The sequence below is a fragment of the Equus quagga genome, chromosome 15 (assembly GCF_021613505.1).
Source record: "Equus quagga isolate Etosha38 chromosome 15, UCLA_HA_Equagga_1.0, whole genome shotgun sequence".
NCBI classification, from domain to species: domain Eukaryota; kingdom Metazoa; phylum Chordata; class Mammalia; order Perissodactyla; family Equidae; genus Equus; species Equus quagga.
In genome coordinates, this window is record NC_060281.1 from 46927409 (window position 1) to 46949214 (window position 21806).

At 39.9% G+C, this 21806-nt stretch overlaps 1 protein-coding gene across 1 annotated transcript in view; it reads left to right on the top strand.

Annotated features, from left to right (window-relative positions):
* KIF13A (kinesin family member 13A) overlaps positions 1-21806 on the top strand; it is a 189279-nt gene that overhangs the window by 82410 nt on the left and 85063 nt on the right. The window contains 1 exon segment of the mRNA XM_046639429.1: positions 15208-15268. Coding sequence (XP_046495385.1) covers positions 15208-15268 — 61 coding nt within the window.

The following is a 21806-nucleotide window of genomic DNA, read 5'->3' on the forward strand; positions in this document are numbered from 1 at the left end:
GGATGAATTTGGTTTGATCTTTGGGGAGGCTAGAGATGGTATTCAATAAAATATGCCAGAAAAGAGATAATAAGAGCCTGCCCTGGAGCAGTGCTGTGAGACGGGAAGGGAAGAATTATCAAAACATTGCTGAAATGGAGTATCCAGGACTTGGATGCTGACAACGTATGGGAGAAGCCAATACAGCAAAAGGAGTCCGAGATTATTCTGGAATTTGAAACTGAGTGACTGAAAATTTAACAGGAGTTAAAGAAGAAAGAGCAGGTTTGGCTCAGGGAGAAGTTGATGTGTTCAGTTTTAGAGTGGGTTGAAGTGGAAATGATGGCAAAGCATCTGATATGGATGCCTAGCAGGTTCTACAAGGTTTGCAGTCTCTGCCCTAGAAAGGTCAGGTGAATTCTTGTGGGAATGAGATGAGAGATGAAGGAAGGGAGATCTGTTAAGTTATCAAGGAATAAAGGATTAAGTGCAATAGAAAACAGGAGAGAATAGAGACTAGCACCATGCTCCTGCTCTGGGGAATGGGAAGAGAAGGAATTGCCAATGAAAATTAAGAAGAGAAACCAGGTGGGGCTGGCCCCGTGGCTGAGTGGTTAAGTTTGCACGCTCCGCTGCAGGCGGCCCAGTGTTTCGTTGGTTCGAATCCTGGGCGCGGACATGGCACTGCTCATCAGACCACGCTGAGGCAGCGTCCCACATGCCACAGCTGGAAGAACCCACAACGAAGAATACACAACTATGTACCGGGGGGCTTTGGGGAGAAAAAGGAAAAATTAAAATCTTAAAAAAAAAAAAAAAAAAAAAGAGAAACCAGGTACTCATATGTGTGCTGCTGCTGGTGGTGGCATTTTGAGGCTACTTGCTCTTGTTCTCTCTGAACTGAGTTTCTTTTGTCTTAAAAGTTATTTTTTCGGGGCCGGCCCAGTGGCGCGGCGGTTGAGTTCACACTCTCCACTTCTTAGTGACCCGGGGTTTCCCGGTTTGGATCCTGGGTGCAGACGTGGCACCGCTTGGCACGCCATGCTGTGGTAGGTGTCCCACATATAAAGGTAAGGAAGATGGGCACGGATGTTAGCTCAGGGCCAGGCTTCCTCAGCAAAAAGAGGAGGACTGGCAGTAATTAGCTCAGAGCAAATCTTCCTCAAAAAAAAAGTTATTTTTTCTAGTCTTGTGTTAGGACAAGGCAAAGATGAAGATATTCTTCTAGTGGACTTTTAAAAGTTAGATTGAAATTTTTTTATATACCGTGTGTATGTGGCATGTTAGAATGGAAAGGGAAATTTATACAAATTTATACAAATTTATATTTGTACAGATTGTCTTGTACTATATATTTGGATTTTTCTCTTTGGTAAGTGTTACAATTTTGTAAATTTTTACTTCTAAGCAGAGAAACATTTATTTCAGCATAGACCAACTGTGACCTTTTAATCCTTTCACCAGTAGTATATTATGCAATGTTTATAGAAATGTTTTATTTCCCTTAAAAAGAAAAGTAAGCTTTTACACAACATAGAGACACCTGCTTCATGCCTCCTTGTTAGTTTAAGAAATAAATACATAAATAAAGAGCCTTTGTCTCATGGTTTTTAGAGTTGAGGTAGGTGTGTTTTTCTTTATCAGTGTGACTATAGTTTTGAGTCCAAAGTTTTTGTCTTAAAGATACTGCAAATAGAGGTAAAATGGGGGAGTTGCTTGTTCATTTAGTCACCTTCTCGTAAACTTTGGATTTTGGCAGGAGGTGGTACAGAGGGAGGGCACGTATGTGTGTGGAGAATCACTATCTAATTGTGTCATTATGCACGCTCCATTGATGGAGAACAGGAAAACGTCCTCGGTCACAGTAGCTTTGCCTTCAGAGGCCCAGTTCCAGGTCTTCCACATGGCCCACAGAGTGTCTGGCATGTTCTAGGACCCATCACTTTTCATGCATTTGTCACATCCAACACAAGAAGCTTACCTTCCTGGGGAGCCACGTTGAGGGACACACAAAGAAAAACAAATGAATTCTTCCTCCTTTTTCTGTTTTCTTCTTCCTTCCCTCAGTATTTATTGAGCACCTTCCATGTGCCAAGTGAGCACTACAGAGCTGGAAGAAATTTCTTAACCCAGACCATTCAAACCCTCTTATTTGTGACCAAGGAGATTGATGTTTAAGGAATGAGTTGGCCAAGGCCATCCAGTGAGAGAGCTTGGCTCCAATCCTAGGCCTCTGAGTGCCTGTCTAATACAGTCTAGTGTACTTTCTTTTACACCACATGGTTGTAAAGTCATTTTTCTATTTGTTGACTTTAGAGGGAAAGAGTAAGAAGGAAGAGTTTAGGGAAAATGTAAATATCTGCAAGATCTCTCCATTTAGGATCATATCCTTTTTGACTCGTTCTTATGATCATTGTATTTAATATCTCATAAGTTAGTGTGTGATTTATTTGAACAATTTGATCTTGTTAATTAAACTCATTTTAAATGTCTTTTATGTTATTTACAAGTGTATTTAGGAAGTGCTGAACTTCAAAGTATTTAGTTCTTCTTCTGTTTATATAAGTTTGTTGGCAAAATGGTGAGCAGAAGAAAATGTCATTACAGCAAAATAAAATTGTTACTTTTGAAGGCAGTGTCCTTTAAAGAGTCACACTGATACACCAGAAACCTGACTTGACAAAATTGCTCAGAAAAGAGGAGGGGGAAATCTTATTAGGTACAGGTTGCCACCTGAAGTGCAGTTGCCTTCAGACTTGTTTTACAATCTGTGACTGCCATCATTTTCTGTTGCCTCTGCCACTTGACTCTGTGACTTTCTGAAAACTAAGTGTTGGCCTCAAATGAAATGAGTTCTAGACCTGTGCTGTTCAATATAGCAGCCATTTAGCCACACACAGCTTTTGAGCATGTGATATGTGGCTGATCTGAATTGAGATGTGTTGTAAGTGTGAAATACACACCAGACGTCAAAGACTTAGTTGGAGAAAAAAAAAGTAAGAAAAAAGTAAGATAAATATTTTGGGTATATTAGGTTAAATAAAAAATATTATTAAAATTGTTTTTAGGGCTGCTCAGTGGCATAGTGGTTAAGTTTGTGTGCTTTGCTTCGGCAGCCTGGGGTTCGTGGGTTCGGATCCCAGGCATGGACCTACCCATCGCTTATCAGGCCATGCTGTGGCGGAATCCCACATATAAAAAGTAGAGGAAGATGGGCATAGATGTTAGCTCAGGGCCAGTCTTCCTCAGCAAAAAGAGGAGGATTGGGGGCTGGCCCCAATGCTGAGTGGTTGAGTTCACACACTCTGTTTTGGTGGCCCAGGGTTTCACCAGTTCAGATCCTGGGCATGACAGACATGTCACCGCTCATCAGGCCATGCTGAGGTGGCGTCCCAGGTAGCACAACCAGACGACCTACAACTAGAATATACAACTGTGTACTGGGGGGCTTTGAGGAGAAGAAGAAGAAGAAAAAAAAAAGAGGAACATTGGCAACAGATATTAGCTCAGGTGCCAATCTTAAAAAAAAAAAAGAGGAGGATTGGCGGTACATGTTTGCTCAGGGCTAATCTTCCTCAAAAAAAAAAAAAATTTCATTTTAAATTGTTTTTATCTCTATTTTTTAATGTGTCTATGAAAACATTTTAAATTACATATGTGGCTCGCATTACATTTCTGTTGGACAGCACTATTTCAGGCCAAACACATGGCTGAGTACAGAACATCTTTTCAGCATCCATCATAAGGCTTTTGCTTATTTCTTTACCCAGTTAAATGCAGCAGCTCTACTGTCATCCCTTACCTTTCTGCCTTTATATCCACATCTGTGAATGTTGCAGCTGCATGAACTCAGTGGCAGCATAGCCTTCCTGCTGTGCGTTTTCCCTAGGAACCATTTTTACTTATCCATTCAAAAGTCATTTATTAGACAAATACTAATTGAGAACGTTTGTGAAAAGTGTTGAACGAGGAGTGTGTGGGGCTTCAGAGATGATTAAAGTAATGTTTCCTCCTCTCTAGAATTCGTAGTGTGGTGAGGAAGATTAAACATAGACAGCCCTGTAAGTAATGGAAAACAGATTATGAACGTCATCTTTCATTGTTTCAGTATTTTATGACTTTAGAGGAAGAAAGTCTTCATAGCTGAAGTATGGGTAGGGTTTCAAAAGGCAGAAACATGGGATAGGAATCAAGATGTGTGTGAGGAACAGAAACAAAGTAACTGATGTTAAAGGAAAACTGTTTCTCTACTCACACTTCTGACACCAAAAGTGTGAGGTTTCTACACCAAGCAATTCTCCAGTTCTCTTTGGATACCAACTGGGTGTCCTGCAAGTCAGCTCTAACACTAACTACCCAGAGTTAGCACAAACGCCACAGGTTAAGGGCCCATAGGACTGCCCTCACTCCAGACACTAATCGCAAGTAGCAGACCCCCAGGTTACTCACACTTCCAAGCAACTTTGCTACAAATCAGGGATTCCCAAGACCCCCCTCCTTAGGTTTGACAATTCGCTAGCATGGCTTACAAAACTCAGGGAAGCATTTATGTAGGGTTACTGGATTATTATAAAGAGTACAGATGAACAGCCAGATGAGGAGGTATGTAGGACGAGGTCTAGAAGGGTCTCAAGCACAGGAGGTTCTGTCTCTGTGGAGTTGGGGTGCGCCAGCTCCACAGAGTTGGCATATGGATGTGTTCACCAACCCAGAAGCTCGCTCATTTAGGGATTTTTATGGAGGTTTCATCATTTAGACATGATCGATTATTTACTCAATCTCCAACCCCTCTCCCTTTCCTGGAGAATGAGGGGAGTGGGGCTGAAAGTTCTAGGCTTCTAGTCAAGGCTTGGTCTTTCTGCAGCCAGCACCCATCCTGAAGCTTTCTAGGATCCCACCACTGAGCTGCCTCATTTAGAACAAAAGAGGCTTCTATCACTGGGGAAATTCCAAGGGATTTAGGAGCTCTGTGTCAGGAATAAAAGACCTCTTATTACTCACAAAATTCCAAGAGATTTAAGAGCTCTGTCTCAGGAACCAGGGATGAAGACCAAAAATATATTTCTCACAATAATACAGATTTGGAAGTACAAACTCTGGTTGGAGTCTAGAGTGCATGAAAAGAAGTTGCGTATTGAAAAACAAACAAAGTAGGTAGCTTATAGAGAGTTTGGGAATCTGACCTTAATCTAGTGGGCTATGCAGAATCATGTAGGCTTTTTGTGTAGAAGAGTTATGTGAGCCGAACTGTGCATGCAAGAAATTAGTCTGGCTGCAGGATGTAGGGTAAATTTTGAGTGAGACTCAAGGGTAGATAGCAATCTAGGTTCACTTCATAGTAACCACTCGGTATGTCAGTCGACTGCTGGGAGGTGGTGCAGCAGTAACAACCTTCAAAGTTCAGTGGCTTGAGACAACCAAGGTTTATTTCTGTGATGTTCCAGGTCAGCTGTGGTTTTGCAGCATGTGACTTCAATCTGGGCTCCCCTGTCTGGGACGTGCTATTAGTGTGGCAGAGGGGAAAAGAAAGAGAACCATGCAGCGGCCTGTTAAAGCTGTGGCTCTGAACTGGCATACATGTCTTTGTCCACATTTAATTGGGCGAAGCAAGTCACATGGCCATGCCTGATCTCAGTAGGGTCAGGAATTACATTCCTCCTACTAGAAGCACTGCGGTCACATGGCAGTAGGTGGGAACATGTAATCCATTTACAGGGAGGGCAGCGACTAATTTGGAACCCACTACACTTTGCCATTCTAAATCACATTGGTAAAAAATTCCCAAGGAACAAAAAATTCTCAAAAACATAGTGCTGTGTGTTTCTATCTTGAAATGTCTATAGATCCTACCTCTCTCCCCTTTCCTTCTCCCTGGCTGTGTTCAGAGCCAGATGTTCCCACTGTAACTGTGTGCCTCTAGGTGCCTAAAGATGCAGCTGACAGAGTACCAGGTTTCTTGGATTATAGGCCCCAGGGAAAAAAAGAGGTCTGTCTCCCTTGTCTCTTGACATTGATCCATCTCCAAATCCAGAACACTGAAAGCCTGCTGGACCAGGCAGAGTGTCATGAATTCCAATTACCTGCCCACTACCCCAACCTGGTCTGGGTCATCCCCAGCAGAGTGAACTCTGTCAACCTTTCTAGTTTGATCTGCCTGCACAATAAATGTTTGCAACCCTTAGACCACCTCAGATCCTTCTTTGGTGACCTGGGGCCTTGGAGTCAGCCCAGCCTCCTCTCTGTGCTGGAGGCCTGGTCCAGGCCTGGTCCAGCAGGAGGTGATAGGCAGATGAGGTGAGGTATTTAGTCTGGAAGTTCTGAACCAGGCCTAGAGATTGCTCACGGTAGGTGATGTCAGGGTGACTGAAATGCAATCTGGGTTTTATTTTTTTCCTTTTTAATGAGCAACAATAATCGTTTAATAGAAACAACAGAGATCATGCAGTACATGCTTAGACATGTCCCTCTCATCTTTTGGGCTATTTTCGTTGAAGAAGGAATACTCTGTGTTTGAAAACATCCAAGTTACCTTTTGTATGTGCTGTTGGAGAAGTTATATGGGTGGCTAGTTTTTTTGAGGAGAAGTAATCAGAGCATGAAAGAATCAGAAACACCACAGATTGTGCATTTGTGACACTCCCACCCCCACCACTCAGCAACCAGTGAAGCAGATTTTAAAATTGAACGATAAAGGATTAAACATGAAAGGAATGGAGTGTTTGAAAGAATTGGAACTGAGTTAGTGCTAAATGGAAGCTCTATGCTCTGTCATAATGTTGGTCTGGGATTTGGGAGAACTAGTTCCTATTTTCAAATTTTTGAAACCATCTGGATGGTTTTCAGGGCCCTTTTCCTTTTGGTGCCTTTTCCCACAGGACTGTTAATATTCATAACTTTCTTTTGGTCCTATATTCAAAGCATATCAAGCTTAGTTATTTCTTCCTTTAACATCTCTCATAGTTATTTCTTCCTGTAGTAGTTGGGAGTCTTTCAGCTAAAAGTGACAGAAACTCAAATTAGATGAACCATAAGATAAATGTGTTCGAAGGACTCTGGGATGACTCAGAGATCTCAAGGGCAGGAAATGGCTGGGGATCAAATACAATCTCTTCTTCCTATCTTCCCATCTCCTGTTTCTGTCCCCATGTGTGTCTCCTTCATTTCTCTCTCTCACTACAGACCAGCTGTGTCTGCTTCTCTGTTCCACATGGTTAGAAACATGGCCTCACATATCCCAGATTTTACCGTATCAGTCGTTAAAGAAAGACTGGTTTCACTTCCTCAGTCCCAAACCCCAAAATGCCGTCAGACACCCACTTGGGACCAGTAAACTGTGATCAAGGGATCATGGAACTGGGGCTGGTCCAACTTGAGCCCCTGTGTGTGTCTTCCTTGCCTTCTCCTCTGAGTGATCATATATGTAATATATGATTTTATGTGCCGTATAAAAACATGGCAACAACCTGTTGAACCCAAATGACTGGAGTGAAGGTTACTACAATTCTCCAAAGAAAAAGTGCTATTTCTAGAATAAATGGGGTTTGGGGTTCTGGGCAAGAAAAGGAGTGACTGTTCGCTACAGCTCCTCTCCATCCCCACTGAGGCTGGGTGTTAGAAACTTTTACCTTCATAATAATGGTTTGCTCATTCGCCTCTTTTTCTCTTGTCTTACACCTGTTCAGTCCATCTTCCACGTTGCTGCCCCTGTGATCATTCTGAAGTAAAAATATGATCCTGTCATTTGCCAACAGGCTAAATTCCAGGCTGCTTAATAAGGCTCATAAAGTCTTACAAGATTTGGTGTCAGCCTGCTCCCCCAGGTTTTCCTCTCTTTCTTCTCCTGCCCATTGCTCCTTGCACACTGCTTCAATCATGCCCAGCTCCTCCTCATCTCTTTTGCTTGCCAGCTTCACCCTTTACCTGGAATGCCTTTCCTACTTGTCTTCTCAATAGTTGTCTTTCAGAATTCAGCCTAAGCTTTGCCTCCCCTAGAAACCTTTCCTGAGTCTTGCTCTACCCTTTCCCACCCCACCCCCAACAATTTTTCCGTCTTTGTATTCTGCTGATCCCTATACTGACTTCTACATATTGCATTCTTTCCTTTTCTTGGTTGCTTCCCTCTAGTAGAGTATGAGATCCTTGTAACTGGGGGACTCTTATTTCTGTCCTAACTAGCTCGTAATAACTACTCAGTAAATGCCTATAAATGAATGCAAAGATGAATTAGTTCTTTGGGGAGACATTTGAGGAGAATTTCTTAGAAATTCGATCTGTAATGCAGAGTAGGACTTTCCACGGCATGGGTGTTTCCTACAACAGATTGTGAATCACCTGAGATCAAGAACAATGCCTTATTGCTTGTAGATGTGCAACAGATGCTGTTGGCTTGCTTTGAGTCTTTAAGATGCTTTGACCTCTTCATAGTCAGGCAAAATTGACTGTAATTCAAGACAGTGTTTGGTATGCATATATAGGCATTTTTCAAGGAAATGATTAATTACATTGCAAAAAGACAGCAGTTACTTGACAGCTTTTGAAATGGGAAGGTGGTGTCTGTCAATAGAACTCACTAGTAATAAGGGTGATCATTCTGGCATTCCTTCTTTGGTGCCCAGGAGCAGATATGTTCAAATACAGGCTGCAGTCAGCGCTGACAGAGCTGCTTGTGCAAATAGCAGTGGTCAGGGCAGTTCCGGTGATCAGACAGGCTTTCAGTGTTGGGCTCTCCTTTCAATTTCAGTCCAGCTTCTCCAAGATGAATGAAGTTTGACTCTTCTTTCTTTGTGACTCTTCACATCTCTAATACTAGGAGAAAGAGATGAAAGACAGAAAAGTGTTGAAACTTGGCGTTAAAAGGGAAATTTCAACATGACATGAAATATAGTACTTTAGTTTTTTTTTGATCCGACTCAGTTCTCATAACACAGTGTGGTAAAATGTGAACAAATTTGGCATCTTGCATATTAATTGTACTCTTTCAAATTGACAAAGTTGAAAAGTAACCACAAAACAGGACGTTGGCAAGCTAACATTTATAAAACCGGAGAAATGGGAGTTTGTGGAGAGACCTTAGGCTCAGTTTACAAAGTAGATAGTGGCTAGAACAGGCTGTTAATAGCAGCTGGGGCTGCAGATGTGAACAATGGATTAATTGTACAGAGAGAGGAGGATGACAGCATAGGATGAGAGGAGAGAGACACACTCCTTCATGCAAAGCAAAGCAGGTCCACATAAAGTGGACCTTTTTTTCCCCAAGGGAAGCGCTTTTGATTCTGGATTTGGGAGCTAGGAAGTAGTATGCTTTGCGTTGATGCTTTTGATACAGAACCCAATGAGCTAGAACTATAACTCTTCCACTCATGCCAGTATGGCCATTTTTGCCTTTTCATTTTTCTCTCTTTATTTGATTCAGCAGATACTGAGTACCTGTCTGCTGTGTCTATACCTGTAGGGAATAAAGAAATGAATTAGCACAGTCCCTGGCTCAGGAAACCTCTTGGCTTAATGAGAATATAAAACACTTAGGATGGTGCCTGGTCCATAATAAACACTCTGTAAGTGGCGGCTGTACTGTTAACTGGGGAGGGGAGCCCAACAGTAGATACTGTTAATAGTGATAACTATTAGCTGCCAGATACTGAGTTACTATTATGTGCCAAACATATTAGTAGACATTTTGCTTAAATATCCACAATCCTAATTTAATGTGAAATGCGCAGTTATTTAAGTACAGAGTATATTAGAGAGGTGGAGCTATTGACTAAGCACAGAGGAAGGAATACATACTTGCAGAGAGGAAGTTGAGGCAGCATTGGAGGAGGTGATGTTTGGACAGGTCTTGAAGATTGAGTTGTAGCTCACTGGACGTGCACGGGAGGGGAGAGAGGGAATTGTGGGAAGGAGGGATTCCCTTATACTTCTATGTTTTCTTTTCTTCTTTTTTGCCCTGGACTTCCTACACCGGAGGATTTCTTCGTCATTGGTGGAAACTCTTAGAGCTGAAGAGATGGCTGACTTTTGACATAATATATCGGTGAATAGGGGAGCTTGCTCCTTTCTTTTTGGGACGGGGGTAGGAATCCAATAAATCCACAAATAATGTCTGTACGGTGACACCAGTCTTGTCACTTCCACAAGTGAAGTGAAAACAGAGGCTTTGACAAAGTGCTGTTGTGTTTTCTACTATACTTTGGTGCTGCTGAAGGATTCACACTCACTGTTGTGTACTGTGTTAAGCAGCCAGCTTATGTGAAAACACAGATTTATAAGATCTTTTAAGTAAAAGATAATTCACCAAGAAGTTGCTTTAAAAAGTAAATCCTCAGAGTATTTTTGTTTGGTGGGATTATGGACAATAAAAACATTAGGAGAACCAAGGTCTTTTCTTCTAAGAATTAATAATGTGGCAGAACAAAGGGAATCTTGCACATACACACATGCACACACACAATCTGGTTAGACAGGTATGAAGTTCACAGTAATGGGAAGTAGTATCCTTAAGAAAGGTTCCATGAAGGAGTGACATTTGAGATGACGTTGAAAGATTTTAATAAGGAGAAATTGGAAGGGAGTGGTCTTCGACTCACTTCCCCAAGAATCTGATGTGTGCGTTCAGAAATTCTTCTTTACATAAAATTAGATTATTTTGAGAGAAGTATTGGGTTAATTGCATTCTACCTGGAGAGAAGTGGTGAGAGGTATTAAAATGATTTTGGAAAAACACGTGTTTTTTTAATTTTCAAAAATAATAGTTTCTTATTTTGTCTTTTTAACTAGACCATAAGTGACTAGGGGACCAAAAAACATGCCCAATATATACTTGAGTTCCGTGTAGTACCAAAATCTGAGAGAGGTGGCTAATAGGTATTTGTTGATTGCTTTCTGGATTAAACATTTTACAATCTGAGAACGTATTGGTGAAAGGATACAGAAGTAATGCAATTGAAAGTACCTTTACAGTTGGTTTTTATGGATTAGAAATATGATTACCAGTCATATTTCTTAGAACACTGATGCCTTCTGGCTCTTCAAGGAACATAGAAGATGCTTGCTTTCTTGCTTTTAAATTATAAGTTGAATTTTGCTGAAATGCCTTCAGAGAATAGGGCTTTTAGATGAGTGTGTTTGACTCTGCTGCATCCTGGCCCTGAGTCCTGGAACTCCTTTGCTTCAGAATATATATCACTCAACACGTTTGCCGTATTAAAAACAGCTTGCATAACTTTACTAGATGTTCAGTGGTTCACAAAGATGCAAAGCAAACATTTTTAAGAGAGTGATGAAGGTGGAGCAGATGTGTATAGCAAACTGCAGGGAATTAAATGCTGGTATGAGTTTTACAAGTTGCAAACTAAGAGGAAGGAGTGGGATTCTGAGAAGGTAGAGTCACATTTTATTGAAAACAAGGAAGGCAATGGCTTTCAGATTTTAAAAACAACTGGAAAGCATCTGTACTTTTGGTTCTTTTTCTAGTTGAAAGATCTCAGAAGGTATGGATGCCCTTACAAAAAATGTTCTCACTATGTTTATTGAACATTGGCATTGATGAAATATGAAATTTATACTTGGTTTCCAAATTAGATTTATTTTTTTACTCAGTTGTATGCATTAAGAAGTTCCCCATCTCCCACACCCTGGTTGAAATACTAGTGACTTCATTATGAATACATGAAATAAGCATTTAGGAATTCTAATGAAATGAGTTAGAAGTCTTAAATAACATATTCCTCTAGTACAATGTGCTGGCTTTGAAAAAATGATTTTTTATTTGAAGTGGTCAGTTTCCAAGGAATAACTCTCAAGAAGATGATTTTATTCTCTTTTGAAATGTCAATGGATTTTGTATTGAAAAATGAAAACTTCTGTAATACCTAAGAAAATCACTTTCGCCTTTGTTACAAACCTTTTGTAATTAAATTATGATTAAATGTTGGCCATGAAAAGAAAGATATTAGTTTGTACATAGTTTATTTATAGTACAAACAAGGTTGCAAGAGAAATGATCAGACTACCTAAGACAAATTATTTTAGACATCTTTAAAAATGTTTTAGTAACAAATAATTATTCTAACAATAGTCAAATAATTGTTCTAATTACTGCACAAACTACAAATTATACATGATGTGGCCATACTTGTTTATCCATGCGAACCATGGGATGATGGTGCCAAAGAGGATCCCAGTGCTCATCTAGTGACCGGATCTGTATTTGACCATTGAAGGAGCCCAGTTCCCCCAAAACATACATCTGAAAGTAATGAAACATCTGAAAATATATTTTGCAATTGAACTTATTCATAGCAGTTCTCACATCCATTCTGTTTTCTTGTCTGCATTCTATCTCCTTCTTCTGGTATTACGTTTATTTATTGAAAAAAAAAATCACATACAGTGGTTGCTCTGTATGAGGTACTGACTCAGACACTATGAGGAGCATGTGACAAAGTCCCTGCCCCCAAGGGATTCACCTTCAAAGTGGAGATGAGACCCACACGAGAGAAACTGAGGCCTAAGATAGGACCACATGTGGACTAGTGCCATGGGAGCTACAGAGTGCTATAGAATTTCATAGAAGGGGGGATTATTTGTAGCCTGTATTAACAAAAAAAATTACAAGAATTTTTCTATTCACCTGCTTTGAGTTTTTAGGGAAATCCCTCAGATTTCTGGGCTTCAACTTTCTTACTGGTAAATGTTTAGTAAAATAATAACCTGTACTTCATCACTGGAGTGATCAAAGGTTTTGAAATTCGAGACATAACTCAGTTCAGGGAAAGGTGGGTATTAGACAAGCAAAGAACAGAGATATCTACCAGTACTGGCAGGACCCTTTTCTCCTCTGCAGGGTTTTAACGTTTGTCTGCATTTTAGGGAGCAACTGCTGAAAATGAGAATTTTTTATCTTCTTTTTTATGATCAAAACCAACTTTAAACTATTAACTATTTGTTAAAAATGGAAGTTGGCACAGAACTTGGAATGATTATTACTGAGAGGTAGACCCTCAAAATTTGGGGTGCATTTAATTTTATTTCAAGTAGCATTACTGTGAATGTAAATCTCTAGCTTTCTAACTTTGTATGCAAAATAGCAAACTGTTAAAAATAAGGTAGGTATGAAAAAGCAACATATAGCCAATAAGTAATTATTCGCTGTATATAGCAACTACTAACAGGCATTCATTGAGACTCTAGAAGAAAACAATAAAGATACTTAAAAATTGGAAAATAGCCTCTATTGACCATTTAAAGTAAGGAGAGTTGACTTAGGTCAAAGGAAAGGAAAATGTCCTAGGAATGAAAGTTGAGCATTAAAAGGAGGTTGTGGAATCTCCTTTTCTGGAAATGTTTAAAAACAAGACAGATCTTCATCTCTCAGGAGAAGTGTTGAAGTTCAGTCCTACCCAGAGGCAGGAAGATTAACTGGATTATGCCTGTGTGGTCTCTCGAATCATTGGAAGAGCCCTTGAATGCAGGAAAAATTCTGCACTCTGTTGGCTGAAACTATTGTTTCATAGCTGTTCATTTTAACCTTGGTTATTATAAGACCAGAGTGAATGTTTGTATAAGTCACAAAATTGAATTTGGATTTGAGATTGATAATGTAAGTTGTTTGCATACCTGAATCAGTTTTAAAAGCATTGAAGAAAATGTAGTGCTGAAACTACTCAGAGCATAACTTAGTCTTTTGATGATGTAGGACGTACCTGCTTTCTTGCAAGGTCTCAATGCCATCAAGCATTGAATATATAAATATAAAGCAACCACTACAAACACTGCAGGATACAAATATGAATTAGGTATGGTTCCTGCTTTAAAACATATGCACAGATCATATACATGGTAAGTGAAAAATAGAGTAATTGGTATAGGAGTCATCAAAAAAGGATTAAACTGTGTTGTGAGAGTTCAGAGAAGAGAAAGCTAATTCCTTTGGATTTAACTAAGGAATCCTTCTTGGAAGAAAAATATACTGAACTGGGAGTATGAAACATTTTGAAGGGTGGAAATGGAGGGAACAGTGACAGAGGTGGAATGGTACCTAGTAACTCCAAGGTATGGACAAGGTCAGCTGAAGCATGAGGAAGTTGGGGACATAGGCTGGAAAGGCCTCTTTACGGCCCTTCTCAAATGCCGGGTCAAAGAGCTTGCATGCTATTTGCTTAGTCCCATGGAAATGATTAAACATTAAAGGGTCGCTGTCTGTGGGAGGTTTGTAATTTGCTATTTGGACTGCAAGGGAAAAAAGACTGTAACAAGGAGCCCAGGAAAGTGCCTACTGAGTCACCTGGGCCAGAGTTTGCTAATGGGTATACTGAGAAACACTAGTTTGAAGGCATGTTAATAGATGTTACTCAAGAAAGGGTCTCCTCACGAAAATTAATTGGAGAAATAAGTTAATTAAATGGGTTTATTTGCTGGAGGACTTTTCAGAGCCCTCAATATTGAGAATTGTATTGAGAATCTTAAACGAGGAAAACGCACGCTATTTCCAACATGATTTAATCATTTTTTCATGGGCCATCTCATGAAACCTTGGAACACATTTTGGGAGGCGTTGCCCTATGCATTTGATAGTGGTGGCTGCATTGGGAGTGGTTGTCATATGCATGAAAAACAATGATTAGATGAGAATCCTTATGAAGGCATTATCAGCCATTCCTGTACATAGTAGCCATTCAGTAACTATACAGAAAATTAATGCATGCAAGAATGAATTAATGATTGATTAACACTGTTTGGTCCAAGACTGCATGTTGAAACAGGAGAGAGAATGGAGTCCACGATGGAAGTGTGAGCTTCCACTATGCTAGAAATGGTAACATCAAGGAAAGTTAGAAGGAACTGGTTTAAATGAAAGTCGATCACTTGAGGGTTTCTTGAGAAGCTGTGGGAGATCCAGCCACGGGGTTTCAGCAGATGCTGCAACTGTGGACTTGCGAGACAAGTCATTGTTTTTTCTCACTAAAACACATTTGGTTAAGATGTCTGCATGTTTGAATTCTGGATAAATAGCAGTTTTCTTATACAACTTACTCTAATACAAGACGATAACCTTTGATGTAGTCTAAAAGAAACTTCAGGGTTAACAAAGCATCAAGCCTATGGCAGTTTTTTAAAATGAGACAGTAACAAGCATCCTCATCTTCATCAGTGAATTTTTTTTTGCAGTCTGATTTACTCATAGAAGTTAATTAATTTTTAAGTTTAATATTTTGTTCTTTTATTTAGGTATTTGCCTTTGATTATTGCTTTTGGTCCATGGATGAATCTAACACTACAAAATATGCTGGTAAGTTGGCTCTCTCTCTGCACTTGACGGTTAGGCCTCTGGCCTCTTCTTCCATCATGTCTATTTTCTTTAATTATTCTGGAGTTCTGTTTTTCCCATAAAATTCACACTCATTCTTTCCAATTCTAGCACGTGGGCTTCGAAGTCAACAAGATTTGATTTCAGGATCTGGCTCAGCCACTTACTTGCTGTGAAGCCATGGACAGTTTTTTGTTCAACCTCGTTAAGTTTCTTCACCTGTAAAGGGGGTATTAGTGTGTTCAGAAGTGTTCCAAGGATTCGCGATAATGGGGAACCACCTCAAGCGATAAGAGATAGGTACTGTGATTATCACATGAAGAAGGGATTTAATGTGCCATGCCTTTCTTGTCACTAACTTTAAAGGAATGCACTGCTCCATTTTATAGAAGCAAAGCACAGGAGCTGTTCGTTTCTGGGACCCTCTTGTGTCCTGAGTGTTGTAAAGCAGTCAGTGGTTGAGATGACCTAACCCTGCACACTCCTCAGAGAAACAGTGCCTCCTAGCCCCTTCCTGAGGCATTTTACTCCTGTTCCACTGAACACAAATGACTCCTAATCTTATTACTTGCGATCACAGGTGAATCTTAGCCTTTACTAGGAGTTTATCACAGTTGTTTTAGCTCAAGAGGGAAGTATTTGCTTTGCAGGAGAAAGTCTTTGATTCCTTCCCATCTGAATGTGTCTCTCTTTTCTTAGATATAGAGTGCTAATGAGTGTTTTCTCCTTATTTCTATTTATATGAATATCAGCTGAATGACTTTCTCTTTTACTTTTAAAGAAAGAAAGCCAGTGAGGGGAGGATGGAGAGGATGTAGGTCTTAAAGGATTAGGTGGCAAAAGGAAGTTACTTGCTTGTAGGGAATTTTGTTTATTGATAGCCTTTTCCTTGCCACGTGAAACAAATTTGTTGAGAAATTATTTGACATATAATTTTTTCAAAAGTTAACAATCTTGAACTAAGAAAATTCCTTCAGTTGCTCACATTGAGTAAATTAGCCTCTCTTTCCAAACATCATTCCTGCAACTTCAGCAATGTATTTTATTAAAGTGAATAAATACTTCTTAATGTTGGTTGTAATTATTTTGTCGTCTTATCAGTCCTTTGGGACTTTGGATGATAAATTCTACAGAGTCTGGAACAGTCTGCCTCTGTCTTGACTGTTAGCACTGTGTGTATTTTTGTGCTGGGTGTGTGCTTTTGGATTTAAATAAACACCAAAAGTAAAACATTTCCTGCCATGACAGAAACAAATGAGGACAAATGCTATGGCTATCCAAAGCCCATCTCTCAGCCTGTTCAATTCATGTTGTTCAGGATGCAGCCAGATAAGTCTTCCTGAATTAGAACTCTTCTCATGCAACTCTCAGATACCTTCAAGGACTCCTCATCACTTAGAGACAAAATCTGTCCTCCTTGGGATGACATTTGAGGTGCTTTATTATCTAGCCCCAGCCTACCTTCCCCCACCATCTGCTCCATGACTGCCCACCACCAATTCTGTGTCCCAGCCCAATGCTGTTTTGTTCTTCTTACATAACCCAGGAAGCCAGAAAATCTCAGAACAGTTCCTTAAGTATTCGTGAAAGCCTTCCTGTGTGCACAGCCTAGGAAGCCCTGGAGAAATTAAAAACTAAATTGGAAAGCACAAGGATGCGTAACAAACAACAGTAAACATTTTGAGATAAATTAAACTCTGATGAGTTTTACAGGCTTTAAGTACTAAAGAAAACCCAAGGAAAGGCAAAATCTGGAAAGACTGAAGATGCCTCGGAAGGCTTATAGAGGAGGTGGGACTGAAACTAGGCGTAAAAGTTTAGCATAGTTTTAGCTAAAGGGCAGTGGAGTGGGCATCCAGACAAGAGGAGGCAGCATGGTATCAAGGAAAGCTCATGGACTCTGAAATCTCAGGTTTAAATCTCAGGACCACTGTTTTGGTTCTCTTAGATAATTTGATCTCTCTGAGTTACAATTTCTTTTCTGCAAAATGGGAAACATGGAAATGATAATACCTATTTCATATGTGCTTGTAAGGGTTAAATAAGTAACTGAACTTGCTGATTAATGGAAGGTGCCATAAATGATACTTCGTTTGGCTTTTCCGTAAGTGCAGATGCAGAAGTGGGAGTAAGCATGGTAGATAGCACTGGTCTGAGCATAACGTGCATCTTTGGGGGAGCAGTGGGAGACCTATTTGTGTTTTGAGTGAGGCAAGGTAATAGGAAATTTAAAAAGCCAGACTAAGAAGTTTAGACTGACATGGTGAAAAATGGGGGCTGTTGGGGTGATGTGGTTAAAATAATGCTTAAGGAAGATTCTAGAATCATGTCCCCCATTATTGCCTGTAGAGACCATCCTAGCCTTCTGCAGTGTATCACTTATGACCCTGGATATAGGACACACATTTTGGTGTGTTTTGGTTTTTTTTTACCAGAAATAACTTTATTAAGTACAGATGATAAAATTCAAATGTGAAACTCAAGATTTCTGTAGTTCTTCATTGCCAGTAGTATGTTCAGAAATATTCGAGAAGATAAAAATGATTTTTAAACTACTGATAGCCTAAAATTTACTAAATTATAGTTGGCGTGATCATATCAAATCACCGTGTTCCAGCTAGCCCTGAAATAGGGTTCTCTCGGCTGTTAGAGCAATGTCTATTTACAAAATTTGGAGAGAAAATTCTTATTCTTTAGATATCCCCATTAATGTACAAATACTGTGACCACTTTAGCAAAAAGTAAAATTCTTGCTTGCTGTTCTCAGGATTGTTTGCATTCATTGTAAATAATCTGCCCAGTAAAAACGTTGCTAGTAGATTAGTAATAGTAATACCAGTAAATAATTACTAGTTGATTGGTTTCTATACTAATTTGATTTCCTTTCTCTTCATTTAAAAGAAAAAAGGGATTCCTTCTTACTTGTGAATAGAAACATTAAGATAGAAGCTTTCATTCTTTGATGGGAAATAGAGGAAACGGAGAAGGGGAAGCACGTATTTCCTGAAACGGACCTATTTGTCAGGCTCAGTGAATAATGGCATCATTGATACTGAATCAGAGCTCAAGGCAGCTCTCAAAACTTGGGGGGCAGAGGGAAGCGGGGAGAGAGACAGAAAGATAAGTGCATGGATCGAAAGACAAGAGAAGCCGGGGCTGTAAGTTTCATGTAGTGTGTAAAATGTTAAATCCTCAATTGTGTTTTATATTGCGTTATTTATTAAAAGCTATAGCAAGAGCTTCCACTCTCAGGCTTTCTGCGTTAGAAGTGCATGATTCTATAGTATGTATAATGGCATTGCAGCGGGTTGGTTGGAGTGGTGGAACATGTGGACTGCCTGGCTCAAATCCTGGCTACACCACCTTCTATCTGTGTAAGGTCCTGTGAGTTACTGAATCTTACTACTCTTCTCTTTCCTCTATGTTAAATAAGGATGATAATAGTTCTGATCTCACAGGGTTGATTTGAGAACTAAATGACCTGTTTATGTAAAGTACTTATGTCAATACTGGCACATAGGAAAAGCTCACTTAATATTTATCATTGTCACATTGTAGCATAGTAAGGCTGGTAGACTCAGTGCTTTGGAAAGCAAATGCGTGTGCTGGTATTTATGAGACCTGGTTTTGTCACAAACTGCTAAACTTTGGGGCTCTCTGTTTCCTCATCTGTGAAAAGAGGAGATATGGCCTAGAATGATCTCAGCTCTCCTCCAGCACTCTGATAAAACTTGAATCAGACATTTGATGCTGGCCACACAGCTGTTGCAGTGGACTTTTCAGAGCAAATAAAAGCCTTGTTTGTTAAGCCATTTGAATTGCATTGAATCATGCTTTGAGACATTTTACATTTTAAATATATTCTCTCTCATTATTATTACCTTTTAGTTAGGTAGTCATAAAGATGCTCGTCTGGCACATAATTCTGAGTATTTAAAGCAAAAACTCTTGTACCAGGGCTAAGAAAAGAAAAACAGAAGTAACCTGCAGAATTAGGCATGCAAAGCTTGGCATTTCTATGTAAACCTATATCTATCTCAACCTCATATATACATGCACATAGACATAGATCCACAATTTAGGATTATAAAGTTATTATAGTGAGTACTGATAAACTTGAGAGTGTCATAAAAGATAGTAGATCTTTGTAAATGCTTAAATCACTACTGATTGCAATTAAGGCCTTCTCAACAATAAATCAATACATCCTTTGTCACTGCCTAAAATGTGTCATGTTAGTAAATAACAGTGACTTCCAATAACCTTGGTTTCAATTTTCTTCCTAGTAGGTGAATATTTTTCATAAACCTATTTTTCTATAAATCTTCATGCCAAAAATAAAAATCAGTCTGGTGGTGGCATGTCTGGGGATTCATGTGGACATGTTTCTTGGCCTGAGAGATTCTAAACTATTGACTTAGAAATTATATAACAGTTCTCACCATATGGTATGTTGCTCAAATTTGCTGAAGCCATGTGTTTTCAGGCGTTGTTAATACCCTGCAATTCAGGAGAAAGGCTGTACATTGGATTCTTGTTCTGCTAGCGTTGCTTTATACTGTGAGGGGACAGCTGAGTGCCTCAGAGCCGTGGGCTGTTGCTGTGGGGAGAGCAGCCATGTTTGATTCTGTTCCCATGATGGGGGATTTTCTGTGCTCAGAAGTAGAAGTGATTTCTGTTTCACGTTGTTTAGCTGTACATCACAATTTACATTCTAAAATCTGACAGTAGCCAAAATACAACCAATTTTTTAGCAGAGTTCCAAAATATTTGTTTTACCATGTTGCATTGATTCATTATTATGCTATTCAAGTGTGTGTACAGCACTCAGCAAGTGCCTTGCCCAGAGTAAATGCTCACTAATTGTTAGCTGTTAGGGTTATCAAAACCATAAAAGTTTTTCCTATAGTTAAGAGAAGCAGTAGTAGTTGACTATTTGAAAAGTTTGTTAGATATTCATTATAAATGGTGCATGCCATCTTAAGACATTTATGAAACAATCTAGTACAGAATCCTAGGTTTTTCTTTTACAGTCTTTTACAAGTTGTCTCATCCATACCTAATTTGAGAATTCTTTTAATGACTCACCTTTATCAACTTGTTCCTAAGTGTCCAACTTAGTTTTCTCAGAATCAGCAACTCTGTTTTTACATTTGTTAATTAAATTATGTAATTACAGAGAAGGGCAACTGACATAAACCAGTTTAGGAGCAAACACAACTGACCCTTTGTGAGAACATAACTCAGCTGGTGGGAGTCCAGAGAGTAGCCTACCAGCTGGGGTGATTGAGCATGCAGTGGGCATGCATCGCTCTATCTTACAGATGGAAGAGAGAATGTTGGTGTATCCAGAGAATTGGATAAGTAGACGTCAGTTAAGAAAAATTTCTCTGAAATAAAAGAGCTAAGCTATTGTTAAATGAAAAAAAAAAGTATGCATGTATGCTTCTCACCTCTACTCCCCTGTTTGTTCATCCCACCCAACCCCACCTTCTTCCACACTTTCTTCATCTGCATCTATTCCCTAAAGTATATATTGGCACCCAGAGACATCATTTAACTTAATTAGAGGTATGTAGAGAGGTGGATAATAATTACAACAATATACAGTATCGTTCTGAGCACTAGGTTCCAAGCTCTGTGCTTGTCTCTTTACCTACAGCAGGTCATTTAATTGTCAAAACACCCAACCAGGTAGAAACTGTTATTGTCCCCATTTTACAGATGAGGAAACTGAGGTTCAGAGAGGCCCTGCTACCTGAGAGAGAGCTGAAAGCAGTGGTAAATGTGGATTTCAGTCAATGACAATTATATGTGAAGATTTTATGGATTCTACAGTAATCCCAGGCTCTCCTCTCTTCTCTCTCATCCCCAAAAGAGGCTGTGTTAAGGAAATCGTATTGGCGTGCTCTGGCTTGGAACCCAGCCAGGAATCAGACTCATAGCATTCTCCCTCCTGTCAGAAGTTCTCTAGAGTCCTGAATGCCTGCATTTGGTTTGGGCTTTGTTTCAGCCTCCACTCAAGGGCCATAAATATTGTGCACCCCACGGTCCAGAAGAAACGTTGAGTCAAGCCTGCTTCTCTGTCTGAGAGAGACAGTGTAAAACACTATCGAGCAGATAGAAATGAAGAACATTTCCTTTCTCAGCCCTTGTTTTATGTGAAAATACCCTCCTGAATAACTCCAAAGCGTGTTCTCTATTAGACAAGCCTCCCAGGTAAGGTGGCTTATTTTCTTCTTTCATCCTGGGCACCAGTGCCTGACCCCCTCCCCGGGAGTCAGCCGCTTTATCTGACAACAAAAAAAGGAGCCAAGTTTCACTGCCAGCTCATGGCTGGCCCCAGCACTGCCGCTGGGGTGGAAACGTTCGTCCGGTGAGTCACCCGTGCCGTGCTGCGAGTCACTCTCCCGGGGACTGCAAAGCTGATCGCTCTTGGATGCCACTATGGAAAATGGCCCCGTGGCCTACCTTTACCCTCATGGCCCAGTTTCTCGGGATCCTCTTACCAGGCCCCTTA